The sequence below is a fragment of the Ptychodera flava genome, chromosome 13 (genome assembly GCF_041260155.1).
Source record: "Ptychodera flava strain L36383 chromosome 13, AS_Pfla_20210202, whole genome shotgun sequence".
NCBI lineage: Eukaryota > Metazoa > Hemichordata > Enteropneusta > Ptychoderidae > Ptychodera > Ptychodera flava.
Genome location: NC_091940.1, coordinates 28,800,580 through 28,824,120, shown reverse-complemented (window position 1 = coordinate 28,824,120; position 23,541 = coordinate 28,800,580). Strand labels below are relative to the sequence as shown.

At 35.4% G+C, this 23,541-nt stretch overlaps 1 protein-coding gene across 1 annotated transcript; it reads left to right on the top strand.

Annotated features, from left to right (window-relative positions):
• Window positions 1-315: 315 nt before the first annotated feature.
• On the top strand, window positions 316-13,448 carry LOC139148103 (D-beta-hydroxybutyrate dehydrogenase-like). The gene is made up of 9 exons (XM_070719400.1): window positions 316-494; window positions 6,546-6,670; window positions 7,618-7,740; window positions 9,399-9,502; window positions 10,261-10,333; window positions 11,002-11,063; window positions 11,178-11,231; window positions 11,747-12,976; window positions 13,341-13,448. The coding sequence occupies exons 1-8, from the start codon at window positions 325-327 to the stop codon at window positions 11,837-11,839; spliced, it is 804 nt and encodes a 267-aa protein (XP_070575501.1). The 5' UTR covers window positions 316-324; the 3' UTR covers window positions 11,840-12,976; window positions 13,341-13,448.
• The last annotated feature ends 10,093 nt before the right edge of the window (window positions 13,449-23,541 follow it).

The following is a 23,541-nucleotide window of genomic DNA, read 5'->3' as shown; positions in this document are numbered from 1 at the left end:
AAATCACATGTTCGTTACCTAGCATTTGATTTTTGCTTGAACGAGGACGTCTTTTAAGTTTTTTTTTCCTTTTATATGCATGATACGTTTTTGTGGACATGTTGTGGCCTGTGTTTGATCGCCCTGATCCCCTGAAAAGTGCATATTTAAAAATAAAAATAGTTTTGAAAAATATCCCTGCCGACCTAGCTTACCTTTTTGAAAACCATGTTATCGGAACAGCACAATTTATTTTTTTGGCCCAACAATATGTCACACACCAGTCCTTTCATGGAGTGGCTGTGGTAACACACGTCACTATTTTACCGTAGATCCGCATCTGTCATGGCGTCCAGTTCCGTTACCGGTAGGGTTGCACTCATCACTGGATCTGTCTCCTCGGAAGGTATCGGGTATGGAATCGCCAAGGTGCTTGCCAGGAAGGGACATTCCATCATCCTCCATGGAAGACGAGAGATGGCTGAAGTTGAACCTCTGAGAGAACATCTGGAAAAGTAAGATTAAAGCAAACAAGCAAGGTTCACTCGTGAAAAAAGTTTTTGACCAGAAATATTTCTTCATCAGTACGCTGTGTACATTATGTCTTGACATCAATTCGCATAACTTCTTGTAGCTTTTGTACAATTTTGTGTTACCAAGAAGGATCGTTTTGACCTTTCCATTCAACCTGATTAAGGCAGTACACGCCTCAAAATGTAAAAACTTAAAACTTTTGCTCGAACTTTCCGTCAGCAATCTTTAAGTCACCGTGCAAAATGTGGCACATCAGAAACAAATATTTCTGGACACTGTAAATTCAAAATGGCCGCCAATGCTGTGTTCACTCAACGTGGAAAATAACAGATTTATTACAAAACTAAGTGAAAGCTTTAGTTACTTCATGAGTTTCAAAACGAGCCCCCCAAAATGGGAGACCAACACAGTATTGGAAAACTTTGAAAGTCTATCCCGAGCGAGACGCCTTCTATCTCAAATTCAATGGGTATACATTAGTCCAGTCAATTTAGGGTTTAACCTAGGACTAATTGCAACAGAAATTATTTCTTCACCATGCCCTTTAGAAAGGTCTCACTAATTACATATTAAAAGTATAGGAAAATCTAAGGGGTGCAAATTGGTTAAATTTGCATATATTCAAATTAGCTATATATCGCCTTTAAACTGACTGCTATACTCACATTTTGGGCATGTAAACTGAATTCAAGTGACTTTTTTCATTGCAACACAATTTAGTAAGGTTCAACAAGTTATTTTCTAAATGTATTGAACAATAAAGATTATGCAAATTAAGTAATTTGCATATATTCGCAGTTTTTCCACTATTTCAGACAAAATGAATGTTTAAGCTCATATTCAATTTTTTTTTCTCTATGAATTTGTTATGGTTTTGCAAGAATTACCTAAAACAAATGATGTTGACCTAATTTGCATGCTAATTATTTTAATACCAAAGGCCTAATTTGCATAATTGACACAAACGGTCTTCTGAATACAATAAGCCTACAATAGCTTCCATTGACATTTTCTGATTATTCAAAAATGCAATGAATAAAGAGAAGAGTTTCAGAGCATTACTGTTGAAATGAAAGGAATCAGAATTCTTTCTTTGGATATTCTTCTTTCTTTTACGACTATAACGTTATTCATAAAAAATCATTGGACGTGTTCAATAATTTGACATCAATTGTCATTTTCAGTCATTTTCTCCTACAACATGTTCGATTGCAGTAAAATTTTTGAAGGAATATTTTATGCATTTGGTCACTATCTTCAATGACGATGGAAATATTCAGTTACTAATAAATGGTTCACCACACTAAACAGTTGTGCCTGTGAATCATCTTTCTCATTATTAAACTATCATTAGTATAAATACGAACATCATTTGAATCACCATGATGGTAATGGTGATGACAATTATTATGATGGTCATTATCATATCAAAATTTCTTGCTCTTCCTCTCTGTTTACATCTTCCTCTAGGTGGTTCATTTGTTTACAGCCAGAATCCTTTCGTTGACAACAGAAAATCTAGATTTTGCTTTCTTCCGGGGTTATTCATGCTGCTGCAGTTCATTGTAGAACCCATAAGTATGGGGAAGGGCAACTCAATGAAAAGATGTGAAGCATAGGATGATATAATTGCACTGCGTATCATATCAGATCTTAGATGTGCAAGTATCACTCATGGGGCTGTTATGTAATTGACTTCCCATATGCAGATTATTAGACTTTTGTATTATTACCAATAAGATCGATCACTCAAGGAATTGAGAGTCTGGCCAATCTGAGGTGAGACTTCCATAAGTTTCAAAATACAGGATAACCAATTTTATGATAATTTGATGTCAAAATTTGATATCTTAATTGATAAACTCGTTAACGGCAGCTTCTGTGATGCAAATCCCTTCACATTTTGGTTTTCTTGTTTCACGGTTATAAAAATTAGAAAGAGCAGCTAGACCATGTAACATTATGAAAAGTATCTAGATTTGCTTTTACCAGTGATTTAGATTATCATGATTCAGTCAACAGATTTTTTTTCAGTTTTTCCTCAAATGCTATGGCTGTGTACGGTAAGATTAAACAGGAAATCTCTCTCTTCAGTCCATTATATGACTTTATATTAATTTTCAATTGTTGTCTTCAAGAAATTTCAAAATTTTGAGAAATGCAGTGTCCTTTGATTATTGTAATGTCTTTCAGCTGATAAAGGAACAGTTTTCCTTATCCATATTTCATGATAATTGGCAGTATAGTATAACAATTGTACCTCTATATCATCATGATCATTATAATTTATTTATCATTATTATCATAAATTTCTGTATGTGGCATGAACAGGCAAGTTGCACACAGTAAAAAGTATATCTGATTTACCAGTGACCACACAACCTGGTCTTTAATTACATTTTACCAACACTTAATCTATATTAGTAATACGGGTAAAGAAATAGAGCTCAAACACAAATTTTCTTCAGCCTCACTTAGTACAAAGTGCTGGTTATTTGGCCAAGCATTTTGGTATGCATTAAGAAAATCGAAATCTTCCAGTAAGTTCCCAAGGTTATTGACATTATGTAAATTCTCTAGATAATTGAAATGAACTATACGAATCAATCATTGTTTATTTTTACAGGGCTTTTCATTCTGTAGGCCCTATTAGTATATAATCATTACAATGAATGAAAATACAAGGAAAATAAATAACCATGTCAATTTCTTTGTACTGAGCAAAATGTTCATTCACGTTATAAAATGGACATCTTTCGATAGGAAGAATTTAAAGTATTAAATAACTTAAACAAGTCGTGTCTCTTAATGTAACTTCTCATTTTACTGATAACATAATTAATTACAATAAGTTGACGTCAATTTGAAAAATTAGAGGAAATTATTTTAATGGTCATCATATAGGATTTATGCACATGAGGAATCGCTAAAAATTAGGTAAATTATATTTAGCAATGTTAGTAAAAACTTCCAATCTCTCTTTACGATATTGTAAAACATTTCAAGTTTCAATTATTACATTATTTAATATAGTGTAGGCATTTCCTATAAAATCTTTTAAATTAGCCCTTTGCACAATGTAGATTGTATTAGACTTTGAATATACCTTTCTCGGACCATTTAAGTATTTAAGGTGAAGAAATAATTCATGTTCCAATTAGAAAAAGGAAGTGACATGGTTGACTTATTGGACAAATGCAAATAAGATTTTTTTATCGCTGTAAGATATATTTGAAAACATTCCCTGAACTAAAAACAAAAAATGATGTTACATAGTCATTACAATGTCAGCTTATCTCTTAAATCACTTTCGTAAAGAGATAATCAGCACCAGGTTTGTATAGCATCTATGACCCATTTAGCATTTGGGTAAATTAGCTGTCTTATGCACAACTTCATTAAATGCACTTTTCGCGATCCCTGGGATCGCCTTTGTTCTAGTCTGTAAGAGAATGATTGAGGTGTAATAGCCTTTTGTTTTCCATTGAAATTGTAATCTGGTGGGTAAATTTTCTGATGAGAAAATCTGGTGCCAACGCAGGCCTTTAAACTTGCGATATGTAACTTCCATGACCCTACTAAAATTTAGTTCTAATGATCTCCGTTGTTTTTAACATTATATATAGTCATTTATACTATAGGTCAAAAAAGGGAAAAGTAAAGTGGTAGGAGGGGCACATTGCAGTTATGTAAAATGAGGAATCTTAAATGATTTTATGCATTGCCTACAAACACAAAAAGTACATTAAATAATCAAATTGCTTGAATTAAATATCAATTTGCTGAATATATTTTTAAGAAATCTATTAACAGCAACGATTTTGTTCCCTTTTCTAAGTTTTATATTTATTCAAATTATGCACTGACTCCCCTCTGAATAGTCATTTGGTTTGTCATTCTATACATTCAATACAGAGTGGAAACAAAAACTACTTGTTGTGTAGATTAAATATAATTTTTAAGTTAAATGCAGTGGCAGCCGGCCATACTTGATTTAGGCAAATTAGGAATATTTCTCGGGCGATAAAATGTATTCAAAATTATTGCCTGGACAAAAATTAAGATAAATGCATACATTACTTGAACATTATGTCGCATTTTTCTCAATTCAATATGCATATTTCTTTTATCAGTGAATGTATTGCTCCAATTATCCGTTTATATCTATACAAATTAGGTAATGTTATACCTCTTAGATTGTATTGGACTTTTAGTATGTCATTCTAGGACCTCTCTAAAATACACAAAGAAAAATTAATTCTATTGCTGTCAGAAGTAGCTTATGTAGTTATTAATTAGGAACATACAAAGGAAAGCGAAGTGTTGTGGCGGCCATATTGGATTTATGCAAATGAGGAATATTTCTATGGCGACAAAATAGTTTAATCAACATTGCCTGAACCAAAAACAAGGCAAATAAGCCCAAAACCCGCATATATCATGTTTAGCCGAATATTGTTAGTAGCAACATTCTATCAGCACCTAGTTTGTAACCATAATCTTTTTACATATATGCAAATTAGGCATTGTTTACATTTCTAGATTGTACGAGGCTTTTAGTATGTCATTGTAGGACTTCTCTGAAATACACAGTGGATAAATAATTCTATTGCTGTCAGAAGTAGCATAAAAATAGTTATTAATTGGGAAAAATACAAAGAAAAGTGAAGGTTGTGGCGGCCATATTGGATTTATGCAAATTAGGAATATTTCTATGACGACTAGATATTTCCATCAACATTACCTAAACCAAAAACAAGGCAAATAAGCCAAAAACCTGCATAACATATCATGTTTAGCCAATTATTTTTAGCAGAAACATTCTATCAGCACTAAGTTTGTACCCATAATCTTTTTACATCTATGCAAATTAGGCACTGTTTACAATTCTAGATTGTACTAGGCTTTTAGTATGTTATTCTAGGACTTGTCTAAAATACAATGTGAAAATATTATTCTATTGCTGTCAGTAGTAGCTTAAAAATAGTTATTAACTCGAGAAAAACTAAGAAAGTGAAGTGTTCTGGCGGCCATATTGGATTTATGCAAATGAGGAATATTTCTATGACGACAAAAAATTTTCAGCAACATTCTCTTGACCAAAAAGGAGGCAAATAAGCCAAAAAACCTGTATCAAAATCATGTTTAGCCACATTTTTTAAGTAGAAACCATCTATCAGCGACAATTTTATACCCATGAGCCCCCTTTACATTTATGCAAATTAGGCACTGTTGCACCTCTTAGATTTTATTATACTTTTAGTATGTTATTTCTAGGACCTTTCCAAAATGCATGGTGAAAAAATAATTTCTGTTGCAATTAGTCCTAGGTTGACCCCTTTTTTGGCTTAGATTGACTGGACTACATCTTGCCTTGACATGGTTATCGTTTTGAAAGTCTATTGGATCTGTCCATTATTAAACTTTCTCGCAGATTTGAAAGTTTGATTTCTTTACGGAAGGACCACCCTTTCATCAGCAGTTTATTTTAAAATAAAGATTTAACACATTCAAATGATTTACGGCATTGCGGTGTGGGAAAATACGATTTGTTGAGTTTTCATAAAAAACAGACGACGAATAAGAATGTGAATCCAAATCTCCAGGCTGCACATCGGCGAAACCTTCAGGCTTTTAACTTGCAACTTCTTTAAATTCATTCGAGACTATGCTTGCAATCTAAATGAGAAAGGGGTGCTTATCTGTAGTGTCATTCGATGTTTTTGTCGATAATGAACAGAAACGGCGGTGCATACCGTTCTGGGACAATATGATGGAAGAAAGTTTGTATAGGAATTTCACATTTTTGATAAAGGAGCCGACTTTTAGTGTTGGGCTATTCAGTTTCTCTTTTGTTTTCTCAATCTTTTTAAGCGTAGTTTGTGGTACACTGCCCGAGTCACTCCTAAACGTAGGGTATTGGGGCTGACATGGCTAATATTAGTTGTGAACACAAAGCCCTTACCGATCAACTAGAGTATTTAATATACTGTATATAATACAAACACATTTTCGGTGTTGTCATTTCGAAGGGAATATCAAGTCAAGGCACATTACTTGTGTGCCAATCTATTGAAGCGATCTGAAATAGAAGATATGTGTGAGAAAATAAAAACCATGTACCCTGGTGGAGTGGACGTACTGGTTAATAACGCAGGTCAGTAAATGTAGAGCGATAGTTCCAGAACATTCTGATTTTTAGACCTATGACTACAACGAAACGCGACCACTCTCCACGAGGCGGAACTGTGCCCAGGAGTTGAGCACCTCCGAGCGAAGGGCCTTCCTACTTACTGTGAAACAAAGTGGGCCTGCTGTTAAAGGGCCATGCAGTTGCTTTAAGTTTTAAAATTTTTACACTATATTTGTTTTTCATGTCAACTAGAATTTCTCGTTTCTCTTTCCAAAATACATCTAGACACGCAGTATTCAGCTGGTCAGGTCAGCCTGTACATTAGCAGACTTCATTTTTATTGTTGGCCAGTGAATTCTGGTCCGGACTAGAATTCAATCGTGAACAATAACATTGCCTTTTACCCGCATAGATGCTGTGCTGACAAGCTAAATAGTTTCAACATGCTTTGGGAAGATGAACAAGAATTTACGACTGACATACAAAACAAAATAGGCGAAAAAATTATCAACAGTTACAACTACTGGCCCTTCGAGTCGTTATATCTGATGGAATTCAGCACTTACATTTCCCTTAATTTCTGTCAAGACAATTTGTTGCTTCTTAATCCAAACATGTGACATTGGTTTCATTGTTCTGTGCATCGTGTTGAATTTTTACAGAAGCGTTGAGATACTTTATCGTTGTTTGATTGGTTTTATTACGATCGCTACTCTTTTATTAACATTTAATATGAATACATTTTCATTTGTTACGCAAGTTACAAGTAATACCACATGATTTTGAGTTGCCCTTATCCTAGATCTGCCGTCAATATTGCGTCTTTCGTATCACCGTCTGTAGTTGCAATACATTAATAAGTTTTATTGTGCATTTCTTTTTTCACTGGAATTCTATGGAAATCAGTCTTTATAACGAGAATTTGACAACTCTGATTATTTTCTGATTGTTTGTGTACCATATTTGAACAGGTACGTCATGCCCGAGGTATGCTGACGAGTTTTCACCGGAGAAATGGGACGAAGTGATCGCCGTTAATTTGACAGCACCGTTCGACCTGACGCGACTGCTCTTGGGTGACATGAAAAAGAAAGGTAAATGGCGTAGTTTGCTTACCTGTAGAGTGATTGGGTCCCGCCTAGTCGAATCTCGCTTTCCAGACCTTGTCCCTTTCCAGATCTCCGTCGATAAGGCCGCCAGGCGGCCAGTTTATTTCTATTTTCATGTCTACAGCCATTATGCAGACGTAGCTCGGCTGTTGTCATTCAAACTTAGCGCAGGGATAACACTGCATCACTGGCACTAATGCGTCAAATAATTTTGTGATTCGATCAAATTTGGCCACAACATAGCCATTTCGTTCCGATATTTAGCTTATCCGCAGCCGTTCCTCAGACATTCCCTGACTAATTTCTTCAAACTTGGCACCTAGACACCCCACCTTGACTTACATAGACATGCGAAATTATTCTGTGATAAATTCCAATTTACAGGAGATTTTCTCGAAATCTGGTGATGAATCTTTCTGAATCTGTTCACGAATCTGAATTCATTTTCATAAATCGATGCGACGCACAGCGCAAGACCAAGTGCACAGTGCTTTAATAACGTCATTTGAAAGTTCCCATGGACAGAGACTCTGGGGCATATAAATTAGGCTCCCGCCCGTCCGTCCATCCGTCCGTCCATCCGTCCGTCTATCCACGTAGATATCTATGACGTCTAAGACATGCACTGGTCAATTTCATTCAAACTTGGCACAAGGATAATAAACTATGGCATACATATGCAGCGTTATTTATTTTTTCGATATGATCCAATATGGCTGTCTGGTGTCGAGAGCCATTACTCAAACATGCCTTGACTGATTCATTTAAACTTGCACAAAGACAATACAGTGTGACTTACATATGCATATAGAATTATCCCATGGTATGATCCAATATGGCGACCAGGTGGCCATTTTGTTCCCATTTAGTATGTCTCAAATCATTACACAGATTGTAATGACTATTTTGTCCAAATTTGCAACAAGGACAATTCTAATTCCGCGTCTAATTCCTTCATCAATATGATCCAATATGGTCGCCAGGTATCCATTTTGTTTTGACTTTTCCATGGCTTAAACCATTTCTCACACATGGCCTGGACAAATTTCATTCGAACTTGACACAAGGGCAACATATTATGACTGTAGATGTGCATGTAAACTTCCTTCACCACACAATCTATTATGGCTGTCAAATGACCATTTTTTCTGATTTTTTCATATCTACTCTCATATCACATAACCATGTCTATTACCTGACTATTACTCAAAATTAGTCTAAGGAATTCCATTTTACTTGGTACATCAACAGTACACATACATATCAATATAAGGTAAACTTTATCTCAGCCATATTCCGGATATGCTATCACCAATTTCACTTCACCATGATTTCTGTCAATGGTTTCCAATGTATTATCAACCAGGGACTATGTCACCTACAATGACTTGTTATCGGAGTGCTAATATCTAGGTACACTAAGTACGATGTGGCACTTGAAAGGGCTACATATGTTTGTGCTGTGGGATACGGTTTTGGAACTTTCAAGTGAACCTGAATTGTTTTTTGTGAATGTAACAAATGTCCCTGGAATGCATCGAAAGTTAAAGCTAATGGAGCTGTAAGCAAACGAAAGTACTTACATAAGTGACCACATGACACTTGCATCATGACTTCTCAATTTCTATTTCTTCTTGTGATAGGTTGGGGGCGCATCATAAATATTTCTTCCGTTCGGAGCAAAAGGGCCAGTGACAGTAATGTTCCGTACACAGCTTCAAAGCACGGTCTAAATGGATTGACAAAGGTAAATCTAGTGAAAAGATACGTTTCCTGGTAAGGTACTCTCTTCCAGTCCTACCGGTTCTTGTTCTTTCGGATTCACAAATATACCCGAAGAGAAATTGGCGAAATTTGCAAAAAAAAAAAACAAAAAAAAAAAAAACCGTGCGTGATTTTAATTGGATTACGCAGTCCAACTAATGTCACGTGATATGTCATATAAACTCTGGAAATGTATCATAATTGTAAACGATGCATATTATTATTCATATTACATGTGCACAATGTTCGTAGTACTTTTGTCTTGTTATTTAAACGTGGTAGAATAAAAGAAGTGGGCTATTCGAGAAATATTACTTGAAGCAGAAAGTAAGGCGAGGAATACATGCCACCTCAAAAAGCTTATGAGGGAAGAATTCGTGCTGGTGAACTACACGTACGCACTTCAAATCAAATTCACTGTCACAACAGGTGAAAGCGTAAACAGTGTCACCCACCGTCCTATGCATTCTCCCAAAAACACCAGCAGCAAAGTTTTGATCGTAAAAATTATCACTCTCATCAAAGCCGTAAGGACTTCGCCACGCCCTCCATTTACAGAGCCGCTAACTCCGAAATGCCGACGAAATTTTATCAGAATAAAAGCCGAAGTTCCCATCTCAAATAAGTTCTTATGGAACGGCGATCGCAATCTATGAACCGGCCCTTGCTTTACCGGCACAGAACGTCTTGATCATGAATTTGTTAATCACTGAAATTGTTTCATCTTTTTCTTCGCCACAGTCTACCGCCATTTCTGGATATGGAACCGGAGTTACATGTAATGCCATATGCCCAGCCTTAGTCGATACAAAACGTGAGTCACCAATGTTAGAGACAGTTCATGTTTACAATAACGACACTGATTTATAGTTACGTGTGTAAGGTGACTTTGGAGTCGGCCACACTAAATGCCAATGATGACTTCAATGAAGATGTTTAGCTGATAGAAGTTATACCATTATATATAAATACAGATGCATCCCCAATAATGCCCATTTTCCGATCGGGGTGCTGATTTCGGCGATGCATCGATGCCTCTTTGCTGCAAAGATATGATAAAAGGTCGTAAGTCATCCGACAGCACAATGCACTGATTCGCTTTTTGATCCTTCGAAGAAGACTCCTCTACAGCGGCTCGAGAACCCGCCCTATGCGATATGTGTATTTTAGACAGTTACCATTTTAAATGTTTATACACGGCAATGGCGTACAATGACACTGCCGCTAAAAAGTCACATTTCCTACGGTTTCCTTCGTTTCATTTGTGTCATAATCATACATGCTCTGAATTACATCACGAATATTTGATTGCCTTAAAGTTTATTGACGACTATTTTGCCATGCGACTGCAACTATGCACCTCCTAGGATCAGCAGTAAAGTCCTTTATCCTTCGTCGGGCTTTATTTCCCGGCTGAGTGAATAGTGTACACTATTATTATGTTTTATTCATTGCTAGTGATATTTTCCAATTTATTTTCAGTGCCAAGGGGACTATTTCAGCTTTCGGCAGATCGGCTCGGCATTTCATTCGACGAAGCAAAGGTAATGAGACCTTTAAAATTCAGAGAGAGAGAGAGAGAGAGAGAGAGAGAGAGAGAGATGAAAACTAACGCTTTTGAGCACAAATGACTAAAGTGTGATGTGCTTACTTTACAGAAACTCAAGTTGGCAGACGGAAATCCATCAGGGGAGTTCGTAACAGCTGAACAGGTCAGTATCAGCATGGCAGACTACTACTGCATGTTCTTTTTGATTCACGATAAGGAGGACACCAATATGTGAGAAAAGCGGTTCATTTCGACATAACCGAAACGTATGCTTGCGAAAGGCGCCGATGAAAGAATAGGCTGATAACAATTAGCACTTGAATGATGTTGACATTTCACTTTCTGTATAGGCATGCTTGGACATAAAATAGAAAAACAGAAAAACAGACGAAAACAAAAAGTTAGAACACAAACACAACAATATCAAAAGGAAACCCATGGCGTCATATTGGGGCCGCTCATAGGCGTATGATGTTCGTAGGCGTGTGATGAAACGATATTGCTCTAGCTTCTGAAACGAAATGCAAGGAATTACGTTGTCTATCTTGATTTAAGGCGTGAAGCACATTTGTTTTAACATTTAATACTTCTCTGTATAAAGATGTTTTAGGATATCAATGCATGTTTTTTGTCGAAATTTCTAACCATTGTAGTAACGCTTAGGGTGTTTTGTTCCAGATTGGTGAACTTGCCGCGTTTCTATGCACACCAGCGGCAGATCAAATCACAGGTGCTGAACTTCCCATCGATGCCGGACTATGGGCAAAATGAAATATATGGTGTATGCCGGTGACAAATCAAATTACCGGAGCTGAAATACCCATCTTACCGCTGCGCGGGAATACAAATAGATGGAGCTACTGTTCCTTGGACACTTTTTAAACAATTGGTCGGCAGAAACTCATTGTTCTTGTCGATACATTTTCTGAAGAGCCGGTCAGGAAGAAATAGCTCAAGATTTAGACTCCGTAAGTTACTGTAAATAATGACGATCGACCAATCCGATATAAACTTCAGAACAGCTGCACATTGGAAGGCACCAGTTACCCGCAGGTGTTACGACGGAATAACAAAAGTCGATATTACCGGTTGGAACACTGACTCAAGCTGCTGAATGGAATATGGAATCTTTGTTCAATCTCACGAATGCGTCACGAATATAAACTGAAATAAAACGGCTTCGAAATCGTTAAGACACGAATCTCTTGACGGGGCGCGGTGGTCGGAACTGCGCTCAAAGGTCGCTAGGAACCCCAACGACCAATATAAACATTGTATGCTAGGTATGTTGGCGATTTATGAAAGTTAAAACATGTTTTTCATAATGCTTATCGTAAAATTTAAATGTTGCAGCTATGTTGACAAGATGCATCTATATATAGTGCATGGAATACATGTTTGTAAACATGGAAGTCGCACATGCGCAGTTCCGACGACCGCTTTCCTCTAAGGATCTGGAAAACTCCAAATTACAGGGATTTACAGAGAAAGCTTGTTTTCGTTGAATCGTGCCCGTATGATATCAAGGAATACACGTACTTGCTGTAGCCTAACCATGAGTTAGACAAGATTGCCATTGTGTTGAATGACTGTTCTTCGATACTATCATATAGGTTCAGAGATACAGTTTATTTGAAATCTTCAAACCTTGCGAGATCATTGTTTAATGCTATTTGCACGGCAAATAAGTTCGTTCTTCTTAGGGATGAAAGCTTGCTGCATTCTTAGTGCAAAAAAGGCACATTCTCTTACCAAGTGTCTGACCCCGCCTAATTACCAAGGGAGTTCCTGCGATCGATGTTAAAAGGCTAAGACTGCACGTTTCTGGACGTCACCTCACTGATAAAGCCATTCACTTAATATGCCCCATTGTCTCTCTAATGGCCAGTAGCTTGTTGCCCCCCAAAAGCACGTCAAAACACCGATCATTCTAATACTTGTAGAATGCATCGTTATTGTTTACGTTTGAATTCTAGTCCAGACTAAAATTTACTTGTCAACATTAAACAACAAACTTTACGCTTGTGCAGGCCGAGTTCTAGTTGAATGCTGGCAGTGTATCTCGACATGAGAGAGTAGAACGAGAAACTGTATTTGACATTGTAAACAAAATTAGTGAAAAAAAGTCACCGATAGTAACAGCTGCTGGCCCTAAAATCAAGATTCACTTACCAGACAATACCTTGATCCGCCATCTCCTTTTCACCGATAATAGGCTCACATAATTGTGATAACCGCAAGTTTACGGCCATCTACGTATGGCATCCACCAGTTTACGGTGATTTAGTCGTGTTATGTCCCATTTCAACAGTGCATTTCTCTAAGGTGTAACATACTATTCTGGTACCTAAGTTTTAATGTTTGAATAAACTATTCACTGAAATAATTTTTGTTTGGCCTATAACATGAAGTTTCCTGACCAAAACCCACAAACCTTGTCGTATTCGGGGAGTGTGCAACAGATAACCGATCACCTGTACGGTATGCCTACGGTAGACAAGCCCACTACTGAGTAGCTTCCTGTTTTAATTTTTTTCAATAAAGATTCTCAAATAATTCAGTTATTCCCCTCCTGTTATTCGTATAATTGTTTTTTATTATTTTGCTACGTTTTCGGTTTTTGCTTTGGCCGGGTGTTGGTTAGTGCTCGCGATCACATAGCTATTATGCGATCATGGAGCTAAAAAGGATGATGCGATCACACTGATCTGAATGCGCGTTCACTCCACTCACATACATTAACTCGGGACAAATTTTTCTGAAATTTATACTATTTCATTACAGCATAATTAAGCCCACGGACTTAGGGACTTGTCCGTGCTGAGGGTTGACCTGTGGAGGTGTACTATTAGTCCAGTCAATCTATGGCATTTTGGCACACAACCCACCACAAATTGCAACAGAATTTTTTCTTCAGAATGCATTTTAGAGAGGTGCCCAGATCTACATACTAAAAGTTTACTTGAATCTACCTTGGGGAAATATGTCTAATTTGCATAAATCAAATATGGCTGCCGGCTGTCTGACAAAACATCAATATTGGCCACATATCACATGGTAAACAAGCTATTCCAGTGATTTTAAAGTCTAACATTACTTATTTTGCACAGGGAATCATTTTGGAGATATAATGTTTAACATAGATAGTTTGCATAATCCAATATGGCTGCCAACATTCCTCCAAAACAACATTTTCGCAAGTACATTACAGAATAAACAAGTTATTTCTGTGATTTTTAAGCCATTGCATATTTCTTTGCCATGGGCAAACGATTTTTGAGGTACAATGTTTTACATAGGCATTGTAATAATTTGCATAAATCCAATCTGGTGGCCAAAATCCTACAAATGACATTTTCAGTCATACATCACGTAACAAAACACGCTATTTCAGTGATTTTTTAAAGATGAAATATATTTCTTGTGCATAAGAAACATTTTTTGATGTTCAATGTTTTACAAAAGCGCTATGATAATTTGCATTAATCCAACATGGCTGCCACATTTATGCCTCATTGCTTAATAGTATCTAATATGAATAAGGTTCTGGTATATTATAGCACTAGGAATCTATCAAAGAGGAACTGAAATCCTTGGACATTTATTTTTAAAAATATGGAAAATATGCTATAAACCTTACTTTATAATAACGACCTATTTTACACTGAAAGTCTAATTTAATAGGTTTGTAGGGCACCTGACTGTGTTAAAATACTTCATAAATATATTATATTTTGTAAAGAATGTTTAGGTAGATTTTAGAGACTTCCACATATGACTTACAAACAGATTAAAGCAAGTAATATACTGATAGCTTTTACTATTAAAGAGGCACTCCCACTTTGTAACATTTTTAAAACACATTTTTTTAATGCCAACGGTCGATATTTGACTTGGCGACTGCGCGCGGATCGCGAGATATCGATAAAAACATGTCATTTCCCGAGCGTATTTTTCACATCCCGAAGTTTTACGATCGTTCTAATTTTGACTCGAAATCCCCCGAAGGTTTGTTGTTGTGCTGATTGACGATATTCTAGGGAGTCTACAATAAGTTCGAACGACGCAATTAATTTACTTCCCACTGCAAAGACGTTATATACAGCATTATGCCTTTACCTCAGGTAAGGTTTTAAAAAACTTCTCCTTAGTTTTTGTCGTTTTCATTATTCTAAATCGGTTGTATTATATTTTTAACCAATACCACATAAACATCAGTTTTTACATGTCAAATATCAGCCGCCTCCGATGACTACATTTTGTCGTCTGCCACACAGTACGCCGCGGGTGGTATGCGCGCGTGGCATGCGTCTATGCATATCACGCGGCGGCCGCTATGTATCAACCGCACGTAACTGTGCTAGTCACCTTTGCCAATTCTGGTAGAATCATTTGCCAATTCTGGTGGAATCAGCAAAACTTGTTTTTCGTTTATACGCCAAGTCAGTAAGACTCAGCTTTCTCCCACAGGCCATGACCGATCGCCGACGCCAGTGGTACTGTTGCGTACAGCAGCATCAGCGTAGACTCGTACTCCATATAGTCCAGTCAAAATAGGGTTAGACCCAGCACAATTGCAACAGAATTTTTTCTTCAGAATGCATTTCAGAGAGGTACCCAGAACAACATATTAAAGTTTACTCCAATCCACCTTGGGGAAATATGTCTAATTTGCATAAATCAAATATGGCTGCCAGCCATCCGACAAAATAACATAATTGGCCATATATCACATATTAAACAAGCTATTTCAGTGATTTCAAAGTCTGACACTAGTTATTTGGCTCAGGGAATCATTTTGGAGGTATAATGTTTCATATAGGCACTTCATTAATTTGCATAATTCCAATATGGCGGCCAACATTCCTACAAAAGACATTTTTGGTCATATACCACGTATTAAACAAGCTATTTCAGTGATTTTAAAGTTAAAAGTATATTTCTTTGGCATGTACAAATGATTTTCGAGATGCAATGATTTAAATAGGTATTTTGTTAATTTGCATAAATCCAATATGGTGGCCAACATTCCTACAAAGGACATTGTCGGTCATATACCACGCATTAAACAAGCTATTTCAGTGATTTTAAACTTTTAATATTTTTCTTGGGTATGAAGAAACACTTTTAGTGGTTCAATTTTTACAAAGAACCTTTGATAATTTGCATAAATTAAATATGGCTGCCATATTAATGCCCATGGCTTAATAGCTTCTAATAAATAATAAGGGTTTGGTATAGTGTTTAGCACTAGGAAACCATAAAGAAGAAACTGTTAAGTCCTTCGATATTCATTTTTAGCTCATATTTGGTATTGATATAAATACCAAAAAGAGCTTATATGGTGAGTCTATGGCGTCTGTATGTCTGTATGTAGGTATGTATGTGCGGATGTATGTCCGTCACATGCAAAGGCTTCCATACCGCCAAAGCTACCATCTCAGTATTTGGTGTACAGGTAGATGCAGGGGTTAAGATGTGACGTTGTTTCAGTGTCAAAATATGCAAATGAGGTCAGAAAAAGGGGAAATCCTGCAAATGTGCAGGAGTGGTGGCAATAACTGAAACAGCGCACACATCTGAGTAAGAGGTTTTTGACCTTTAACCTATTTGTATGCAGGGTACCTATTATGTGCGGGAGTGGTGGCAGTAACTGAAACAGCTTATTATTCATTTCCTGTGATTGTTTATTAACTGTGACATGTTAACAGACCTGCTCAAACCATGGATGTCTATTTTTGTACATTCATGGTTGAAACATTCTCTGCTATGCATGTTGCTAAGTTGACCTCCAGTACCTAAAGTTTCAGACGTTATTTACTTTTGTCATTCTTTTTTTCTGGTTTAAATATTTCTTGTTGTTTTTCTGGTTGTGCAGAAATCATTGTCATAACATCAACGTAGAATTTTCCTGCTCTGAACAGATAGAAACAACACTTATTGTTGATCTTTGGTATGTACCAATTCTGATCAAATTTGAGCGACACTGTATAATTGCGGTATTTTTAAAATTTAATTTTTCTATATATGACGACTGTTAATGATTGTTAGTCTTCTGAATAATATATTCTCTTTCTGAATATAACATTGGATTCATCTTTGTACGGCATTTTCGTAATTTGTATGAGTGTTTAACACTGTACAGTGTCAAAACATGTAAACTGTAATCTGTAATGTTTACTGTTAAAAAAGACGTGTTCAAAATCTTTAGTTTTTAATTTAGACTGAACCCCCTTCTTATGGATGGGTGCATCTTTATAAGATCCCATAGATGACGGCAAGAAGTCATCACACATAATAGCAAAAATACAATAAACACAACAAAGCTAAAAAAGAGAAAAAATGATTTGACAAAAATAAAAAAATGCCATAATACACACAATTGAAACTTTTTAGCACTATTGCAATCAATGTCAGATTCATAAAACTTTATGGACACATAGACTCAAAAAATCTGAAAACTGCATGCTTTAGCAAAGGCTTACAATTTATCCAAAACAGAATCCAACTATTACACAATACAAACAAGTACATTTTGAGTCATTTTTCCAAGTGTCATTTTTCCAGATGTACATGCTTGTATCGTGTAACAGTTGGATTCTGTTGGGCTGATGAGTTGTTTGAATTAATTTAAAGCCTTTCCTAAGCATGCAATTTTCAATTTTTTGTGAGTTTATGTGTTGATCAAGTTTTAAGAGTCTGACATTTTTTGCATCAGAATTTTATTGCAAACAAAATAGTTGTTTTGTTATATAGCATTTAAAAAAAATGTGAAAATTTAAGAAAATTTGACCCAGCCAGACTAGCGTTATATTCTTTGCAAATCTTGAAATTCGGATAAAGGGAAGCAGAAAATCGGTCGATTTGCATACATTTGCATAAATTACCCCTTCTATATCATGCAACTTACGACTGCTTGCCAAGCTAAAAGGTGATCCTAACAAATTTTTAATCCTGGGTTAACAAATTAATCAAATTGGATGAATATTTGCAAAAAAATTATTTTGAGCAAAATACGCTGCATTGGGTGCAGTGCCCTCTTAACAGTTTTTTTTTTATATTCCGGTTGCTAAAATCTCTACAGAACCTTATTTATATAAGAAGCTATTTGGTCATTAATTTGGCAGCCATATTTAATTTCTGAAACTTATCAAAGTGTCTGATAAAAACATTGAACCGCAAAAGGTGTTTATTTATGGTCAAGAAATATATTTCAACTTTAAAATGGCTGAAATAGATTGTTCAATACATGATATATGACAGAAAATGTCTTTTGTAGGTATATTGGCCGCCCTATTGGATTTATGCAAATTAACGAAGTGCCAAGGCAAATCATTGCACCTCAAAAATCATTTGTCCATGCCAAAGAAATATACTTTAACTTTAAAATCACTGAAATAGCTTGTTTAACCCTTTGACTGCTGTAATTATTCAGTACACAAAAAAATTTAATGCAATATTTTACCAATTTCTGTGAACTTTTCTGTACGTTTTTTCATAATTTTTGACCAAATGGATATCATTTTCCAGCAGCTACATTTTGTTATCAAAATTTTGGCAAAAAGCAGAAAAATTGACTGTGATACATTTTATATAGTTGACAATAATAGACTTTGACGCCTAAAGGGTTGATACGTGGTATATGACAGAAATGTCTTTGCATGTATGTTGGCAACCCTATTGGATTTATGCAAATTAACGAAATACCTAAGTATGCAAATCATTGCATCTCGAAAATTGTTTGTCCATGCCAAAGAAATATACTTTTAACTTTGAAATCACAGAAATGGCTTGTTTAACCCTTTGACTGCTGTAATTTTTACACAAAAATTTTATGCAATATTTTACCAATTTCTGCGAACTTTTCTGTACGTTTTTTCATAATTTTTGATCAAATGGATATCATTTTTCATCAGCTACATTTTTTTATCAAAATTTTGGCAAAAGGCAGAAAAAATGACTGTGGTACATTTTATAAAGTTGACAAAAATAGACCTTGGCGCCCAAAGGGTTAATACGTGGTATATGACAGAAAATGTCTTTTGTAGGTATGTTGGCCACCATATTGGATTTATGCAAATTAACAAATTACCTATGCAAATCATTGCATCTCGAAAAACGTTTGTCCATGCCTAAGAAATATACTTTTAACTTTAAAATTACTGAAAGAGCTTGTTTAATATGTGGTATATGACCGAAAATGTCTTTTGTAAGAATGTTGGCCGCCATATTGGAATTATGCAAATTAATGAAGTGCCTATATGAAACATTATACCTCCAAAATGATTCCCTGAGCCAAATAACTAGTGTCAGACTTTGAAATCACTGAAATAGCTTGTTTAATATGTGATATATGGCCAATTATGTTATTTTGTCGGATGGCTGGCAGCCATATTTGATTTATGCAAATTAGACATATTTCCCCAAGGTGGATTCGAGTAAACTTTTAATATGTTGTTCTGGGTACCTCTCTGAAATGCATTCTGAAGAAAAAAATTCTGTTGCAATTTGTGGTGGGTTAGGTGCCAAATCTCGTAGATTGACTGGACTAATAGCTTAGTTGACAATAGCCCCAGTGCCGAACGTTCCATGTTCGGAAGCTGAATTTAGGTGGGCCACCGGAATTCAAACTTTTACTTTTTTGAAGACATGTTTGTATCGATATCTCGCGGTCCGCGCGCAGTCGCCTCGTCAAATATAGACCGTTGGCATTAAAAAAATGGCTTTAAAAATGTTACCAAGTGTGAGTGCCGCTTTAAGATATAAGAAAGTCAGGCCATTTATTATTTTGTGATATTCTATATATGAAACACTGATGATGGAGAAGTACTGTTAATGATTGTAAGTCATATAAATCATGTATTCTCCTTTTAATGTGACATTGGATTCATTTGTGTAAGGCATTATTTGTAATTTGTATTGGTGTTTAAAGCTATACAGTGACAAACCATATAATATGTGTTTTTACTGTTTATAAAAACATGTACAAAATGTGTAGTTTTTATTTTAGACTGAACTCCCTAATTGTGGATGAGGGTATCTGTAGTAAAACCACCCTAGATGATAAGCAAGTAGTCACACAGTTTAGAAAACTATCTGAAAGCTATGTAACTGGTCCTTGTGAACCTCCCTTAAAATTAGAAGACTCACACGATGCCTGCTGGAAGCAACGCATTTAAAATGCTATCTTAAAGGACAAGATGAACATTTGATAGCGAAAACTGGACAACCAGTGCATAGTACACAAAGTTTACGGCAAATGGCACTAAGTGAATAAAAATTGAAATACACGATTTCACAATAGAATATAGGGTACTATGTGAGATCTCCAGCTTCACTGGAAGTAGCTGATATTGCATTTCATGAGACAGAAATGAGAATAATACAGCAACATGCAAAACAAATATTGTCGTGGCTGATATTCTGTGATGATGCATGAACATAGTAAAGCCATTCAATTTCCAAATTTTTGTTTGAAACTCTGATAAATAAATCTAATGTTCAGGCCAATTTATTTTTAAAGGTTAATGATACAACAACAAGATTTTCCCCACTGGAACGCACAAAAGCAACTGATACATTCCGGTTCGTACACAGAATGCCATGTCCTTCTAATGCAATATTCGAAGCCCTCAATAAAAATGAGACTAATTTTACGCAGAAAGCGACATGAAGTAGAGACTATACTAAAAACAGGAAATAGAAAACATCATAACGGTAAAAGAACGTAAAGCAAGGAGACAAGTGGAACAAAAAGTAGCAAACCAAACCAAGGATGAGAGTCTATTTTTCACATTAATTTAATCCATAAATCAACAGAAAGAGAATCATACAATTCCTGACAGAAAACTGGTATGAACTTAAAAAAACAAATTATTAAAGAATTTGTTTCCAAAACAACCAATTATTGCATACAAAAGAATCAGAAAAATATACAATCACAACAAATCATAATACCAACAAATGTCCTCACTTCGAACAACATGAGCATACACAATTACAGCCAAGTTTAAGTGTCATCATATATCGAAGTGTCATTTTTAGCCACTATAGACTGTAGTCTATAGAAGCTACTGGCATGGGTATCCGTCTTTCGTCCGACGTCAGTATGTATGTATGTATGTATGTATGTATGTATGTATGTATGTATGTATGTATGTATGTATGTATGTATGTGTATGTATGTATGTATGTATGTATGTATGTATGTATGTATGTATGTATGTATGTATGTATGTATGTATGTATGTATGTATGTATGTATGTATGTATGTATGTATGTATGTGTGTGTGTGTGTGTTGTGTGTGTGTGTGTGTGTGTGTGTGTATGTATGTATGTATGTATGTATGTATGTATGTCCGTTTGTGAGGCGTTCGTCCACTCAAATATCTTGAGAACCGCAGTACTTAATGACTTGATATTTGTTGTGTAGATGAAAAATATGATTATGAGAAACTAATTTTTAAAATTTTTTGATATTGTTGAAAATATGCAAATTAGCGCCAAAAAGGCATTTTTGGTAAGAAATCTTATTCTTCATAACCACTGTTCAGGCAGCTTTGTTATTTGGTATACAGGTCCCTAGGGATAACCCAACTTAGATTTGTTCAAATTTTGATGAAATACACAAATCTGTATTTTTAAGGAAGTTTTAGTCATTTTTGTTTAAAACTTTATTTCATCAAAACCGCTCACCTATCAGCTTTGATATTTGGTATGCAGGTTCCTACAGATGAAACTGAATATGATATATTGAAATTATGATAAAATCTTCAATTTTGTATTTTTGCAGCTAATTTTGCCATTTTTGGTCAGGCCATCCTGAAATGAGCTGTCAAAGATATCCACCTTCTTCATCAATAGATGTGTCACAAAAAGTTATTCTCTGCATAACACAGCATAGCTCTGTCGACTGTTGGGTTGCTTGTTATTTCAAAACCGCTGGTCAGACAGCTTTAATAGTTGGTTTACAGGTCCCTAGGATGACCTTAGTGAGATTATTTCATACAGTCAGGAAATACTTAATTTTGTATCCATGTCTATAGTAGCTTCAGGGACTTTGGCCCTATGTTTGCAGATTTTCTTGTCTGTAAAAGTTTAATTCTGTTGGGATGATTAGGTGTTTGAAATAATTTTAAGCCTTTGTTAAGTATGTAGTTTTTAAATGTTTATTTTGATTGGTGATAAAGTTGTTTTGAATCTTACATCAATTGCAAAAGTGCTGTTTTAATTTGTGTGCATTGTGGCATTTTTATACTTTTTGTCATATTATTCTTTGTTTCTGTGATTTTATCAGCTTTGTTGTGTTTATTATATTTTTGCTATTATGTGTGATGCCTTCCTGCCTATCATCTAGGGGGATCTACTAAAGATAAACTCATTCATAATGAGGTGGTTGTGTCTAACACTGCATAAAAACCCTATAATACTCACTGTATTAACATGGATTATTGCCTGTATTTTAGCTGAAGAGTGCATATACAGATGAATACAGTCAAGAATCCATTTTTTGTATTCAGCAAGCCTGTATTCTTGTGGATTCATGTGAATTCACGTGTATTATACTATAATACAGGCAACTCATTAATGTGAATTTATCTGAATTATCGGGTTTTCATGCAGTGTAAATTAACCAGTAAACAATTTATACACGTCTTCTTAACAGTAAGCATTACAGATTACATGTTTTGTGTCAGTATGGTATTAAAAACCAATACAAATCACAAATAGTGCACCACACAAAGCCAATGTTATACTAAAAAAGATAATGATTTAGAGGACTTACAATGATTAACAGGTGTCATATATAGAAACATTACTATATAATTAAAATCGCATGACTTTCTAACATCTTAAGGTTCCAAGACAAGAAATTGACCTCTTTAATCTAACAATTCTCTGGTGCTTAATAAGCTCAGAACCCCCATACATTATACATTTTCTGAAAGCCTAGATATAGGGGAAGATTTTGGTAATCACAGTGTCACCATTGTTTACATAACTATCACGTGACAGGTAATTTGCATAACCTTTCAAAAATCGGTTTTCCCTATGTTTTGTCTCAATACCTCAAAATATCTGACTCAAACTTGCTGGAATGCAAGCTGTCACATGCTCTTCAAAAGTGTGTCTCAGATTTTTTATATCTTGCTTAGTTTTTATTTGAGCACAATTTTAAAGAAATCAACTAGGGTTAAATTCACCGCTCTGGACATTTTTCAGGCATAAAAATTGTTTGAGAAGGTTTAAAAAAATTCTGAGACATACTTTGGAAGATCTTTGGACAGCTTGCACTCACACAAATTTCAGCCACATATCTCAAAGCATTGTAACAAAACATAGGGAAAACCGATTTTTTGAAAGGTTATGCAAATTACCTGTCACGTGATAGTTATGTAAACAATGGTGACACTATGGTGACCAAAATGTTCCCCTATATCTAGGCTTTTCGAAAATGTATAATTTTTACGGG